At 40.6% G+C, this 4,630-nt stretch overlaps 1 protein-coding gene across 1 annotated transcript; it reads right to left on the minus strand.

Moving 5' to 3' along the window:
* Positions 1-738: 738 nt before the first annotated feature.
* LOC123020625 (enoyl-CoA delta isomerase 2-like) lies at positions 739-3,447 on the minus strand (the record flags this gene model as incomplete). Its single annotated transcript, XM_044424556.1, has 2 exons — positions 739-1,084; positions 3,304-3,447. Coding segments are annotated over 2 exons (300 nt in total), but the record flags the coding sequence as incomplete, so codon positions are not given.
* Between the last annotated feature and the right edge of the window lie 1,183 nt (positions 3,448-4,630).

Consider the following 4,630-nt stretch of genomic DNA (forward strand, 5'->3'; position numbering starts at 1 on the left):
TTGAGGGAGCAGAAAGAATACTTACCAGTGAATACTGACAAGATCATGCTCACATGTTCACTAACAAGGCAATCCTTGATTTATGCATGCTGGATGATCATAAAATTATCATTTTGTTTTGTTGACACAATTCCAGATTACCCTGTCATAGTGTTCTGTTTCAGCCACTGTAACATTCTGTCACCAGGGTCAGGCTCATGGGAGACCACAAGGCTCTATCATGAGCCTTTGCTCTATCTGCTCCTATGGCTGTTTAATTAAGGCATCACTTTCTGAATTAAAGGAATGGATTCTGTGCCTTTCCCTTTCTAACTAAAATTGTTACTGACATTCAAAATAAAGGGCTTTTCCTTGGAGATGCCAAATTCACATCTCCTTGGACCAGCATCCATGTCTCACTGCATTATTCTTTCCCACTGACATGTCAGCCAGTGCATGATACTGTCTTCTGTGAGTTTACTCTTACATCTCCTCATTCTTGTGAATGTGATCCCCTGTCCATAAATGCCTTTATAAAACACATGGTTTCCTCTTACAGCACCAGTACAAATGTAAGCACTTCTAAGCAGTCTTATACAGAGTCAAATGCTAAGCACACTCATAAACAGTAACAAAGCCAGTCAAGGATTTGATGCAATACAGTAAATCGATTTTACATCTAGTATCCATGGACAGTATAGCTAATACACCCCTACCAAGGACTATGTTTATGATACAGAGCTTGTCTGTTGCACAAATGCAGCACTTCAAAAGGATCCTGATTGCCATGTTAGGGCCAGTTCATGCAAGCAGTAAGACCAGTCAGATCAGGAATGACATGCATCTTACGATATGTTATTCCTAACCCTGTTCAAGTACAACAGACTGAAAATACATATGGAACATACAAATAAAAATTCCACAGGGGCAATGGAGATTTTTTAAAAGATCATAATTTTGACTTCCGCTGGAAGAAGCTTGTTACAGCATTCATGCACTCATCTGAAAAGAATCTTTCCACAAGCTGGATACACTCTCGTGAATTGACTGCATGCAGGATTTCTTTTTTCACACATCTTATTGATTGTTTGGAGAGGGCCAGAGACTGTAGAAAAGAAAGCTGAAAACATTATTCTCTCAAGATGAGAGAAGAAACCTTGTCTCCTCTTCCCACATTTTAAAGTTCTACTCTCACCAGGGCACAACCCTTTATGCATTTGATTTGACAGTTTTCTTGACCAAGACCCACTGAAATAAACGGGAGCTGAGCAAGGACATGATGGAGGGTAGCAGCACTAATCCCTTTCAGCAAAAACAACTATTTAAACAATTGCAGCAGAAAGGATTGACTTTTCCTTAGGCTTAAGATGCTTTTTTATTAGACAAGCATTGTGAATTTTACAGAGCCATTAACCTGACGTAGAGTCTAACTTAACAAACTGAGCTTTGTGCATTAGGTTTTGGGTAATTGAGCAATCATAATTCACACCTTGATAATCACTGAACAGGTATTGAACTAAAGTAGGTGGGGCTGCTTTTTCTATGGAGATGGTACAGCAGATTACTTTGTCTTCTGAGGCTGGATCACAAACCGCCATCAACTTCTACCTGTCTGGGCAACATTTATACTGGCGGACAAAGCATTCTGTGTAAACTCAATGCAACTATGTTCTATTGCAGTCCTCATTCTCAAGACCAGTTCAGCAAAGAAAACCATATAGCAAAGGTAGTCCTGGGCCTGCTGGCTTATGAAGACCAAATGATCCCCCCACACACCACACACACAGGTTGCCTTTTTTCTGTTCCTAGCAAGCAGTGGCTTCTTGTTTTGTTGGACTGTTTCTGTTCAGGACAGATTGGGAACCTTGACCTCCATGCCTAATCTATTCTGCAGAGGTTCCCCATAATGTCTGCAGAGGTTTGGATTCCTGCCACCAGCCTTCCACACTGGAGGTCACTTAGGGCATGTGGAGTAGATAAGGAAAGGAATCCCAACTTGGGCAGGAGGTGAGATCCCCCTACTCGCTGCTCCCCATCTCAATTGGAAAGGTGAGTGATATGCAGATAAATCTCCATGAGAGATTAAAGTTGGGTTGGTCTGTGGCATGTTAAGTGCTTCCCAAGCTGCTGTCCCAGGTGGAAGAAACATCCTCCACCTGGCATATCAAGTGGGCAAAAGTCAATGTGCGCATTCTTACCCAGCAAAGGAAAGCATGTGCATCTCCCAGGTGAGGGCAAGCTGAGAACACTCAAAGCCCAGCCTTGATGCAGCAAACATGGGCATAAAGCAGGCTGCTTTGCCCTACTTGGGCTTTCCTAGCTTTGATGGAACTGATCATGCTCAGTCTTCTTTGTTCCAAGTGAAGGGGGCTGAGACAGTTTGGATTCCTTGTCCCAAGCCTTCCACAACAGAAAAAGGAACACAGCAGGCAAATTTGCTCCACCCAATGCACCAGGCAGATCATCTAACTAATGTGGCTTTGTTGTGTGCCTGTCTGGGGAAAGACTGTGCATAGCAAAGCCAGGTACTGGGCCAGCCAAGGACAACAGTCCACTGGGGGATATAGGCATGCCCCCTGATGTCATCCAGCCTGTGGAAGGCTGACAGAGTTCATCCACTCCCCAGCCAAAAGTAGTTCCCCTCCCTGGTTAGGATACATTGACACAGAAGATTCCAACTGGTTTGTAATGGGAATCTAAAGCCAACATTGATCAGAATATTAATTTGTATTAAAATATTTATCCTGTACTTTCCTTCCATGAAGAACAAAGATCAAACTAAGAACTAGAATGAAAGTACAGTTTATTACTTGTTCCTCATCCTCTTGAGTTTCTGGCCAGCACTCTCCAAATGCTCTTTCCTACTGCTGTGAGAGTCTCAAAGGTGCTTGTTTTATGATTCTAATAGCATCAGGCCAGAAGGCCAGGAGCAAGAAGTAAAGGAAAACTCTTTTCTAGCATCTGCCACTGTAGCAAAAATGCTACATCTCACCAGGGTTGCCTAGAGACTGTGTCTTCATGGACAAGGATGACTGAAGTGCAGCCAGATTTTTGGAAGATACTAAGAAATACTGTCATCTGCAACTAAGTTTGAACACTGATGCTTCATTTGTGATAGTATGTAAATACATTTTTCTAGCAAATTTTGGTGACCTTGATTGAAAAGAGGTGATAAAGGCTGAAATCCTAAACACACGTAATAGCATATAAGCATTGTTATCCACAATGGGATTTGCTTCTGAGTAAAGATGCATAGAACTCTATTATAGTATCAGATATTGCTGATGTATGAATGGCATTCCATGGTAGATTATAATCACATACATTTTTGGGAAGATTTGCATAGGTTTTTAGTCTTGCCCAAACTTCTCTCTGGAAAGTACTGTCAACAAAAACCTCTGTCACGAGTCTTTGGGTACATGCTTCATCTGCTGTTAACTTCTTGTTAAAAAGAAGCATCTCATTTGCCTAAATGAAAGGGAACAAAATGAAGTGCCTGCTGCTTCAATCTCCAACATGAAGGACTTCTTGCAGAACGGAATTCAGCAGACTACATTTACCTCAACAGCCGCAGAACCCAGAATGAAGGAGCTTTATCTCAGGTTGGGGAAGATAAATAAATGGCTTTATCTTTTTCCAGGTCTTTTAAAAATAAACATGAGAGAAAGCTTTGACTGATGGCAGATCAGGTGATTTGTTTGTTTGTTTGTTTGTTTGATTGTTGGATTTTTATTCTGCCCCATTAGCCATAAGCCTCCCTGGGCAGGTTACTAAGTTAAAAAATATACAATAAAATACAACTAAAAATAACAGTAAAGTTTAACGATCCACAAGCAAAAGCATGTCATTGTAAAAACTTCACAGAACCACAGATTATACAAAACCAATAGGAAAGGCACAACAACAGATTACAACCAGATATAAAATTAAAACCATTAAAATCATTGTAACAGTTAAAATATTCAGTTTCCTGCTATAAAAGCCTCTGGCTCATGCATGGGGACTCATATACATTTTCCTGATGTGATTGATTTGGTAAAATGTGATGGATCTTGAGCCAGCTCTGCCTGGCTGACAGTAGCCCATCTTTCTGCACAAACAGGACCAAGGCCAGAGAATATTTTGACCTGTCTAAATTCTTTGTCCCCTTTTGTGTTCCTCAAGGGCTTACTTTCTGAATGTGGAAATAGATTTCAGGTTTGCACGGAGGCATATGCTCAGAACAAGCATGGTAACAAATATGTGTAAAAGTTTTTGCAGTTACGGAAAGGTCCTGCCAAAAGCATTTCAAAAATTATGTTCCATGCCTTTAAATCTCTCACTTGTATAGCTGGTATGACTGCTCTTATTATTCATCCTACAGCTTCTTGCAGACCAAAATCTCACTATATCCTGCTGAATCACTTTCTATCTTCATTTCTATCTTTTTCCTTAATCTATCCCTTTGCATCTTTGCCTTCAGCTCCTATTTGCTGTTTCTGACTCACAGTGACCATTTATTTAAGACATTTCTCTCTTTTTAGGCCATTTGCTCCTTTGAGGCCTATAGGAGACAATATTATATAGCCATAACATACATACTTTTCATGAAGTACTAACAAGGGATGGTGTCTGATGCAAATGGAATTTTAAGTAATTTTGCGTTATTCTG

The sequence above is a fragment of the Varanus komodoensis genome, unplaced genomic scaffold (genome assembly GCF_004798865.1).
Source record: "Varanus komodoensis strain SLA01 unplaced genomic scaffold, ASM479886v1 scaffold14_3, whole genome shotgun sequence".
Classification (NCBI taxonomy): domain Eukaryota; kingdom Metazoa; phylum Chordata; class Lepidosauria; order Squamata; family Varanidae; genus Varanus; species Varanus komodoensis.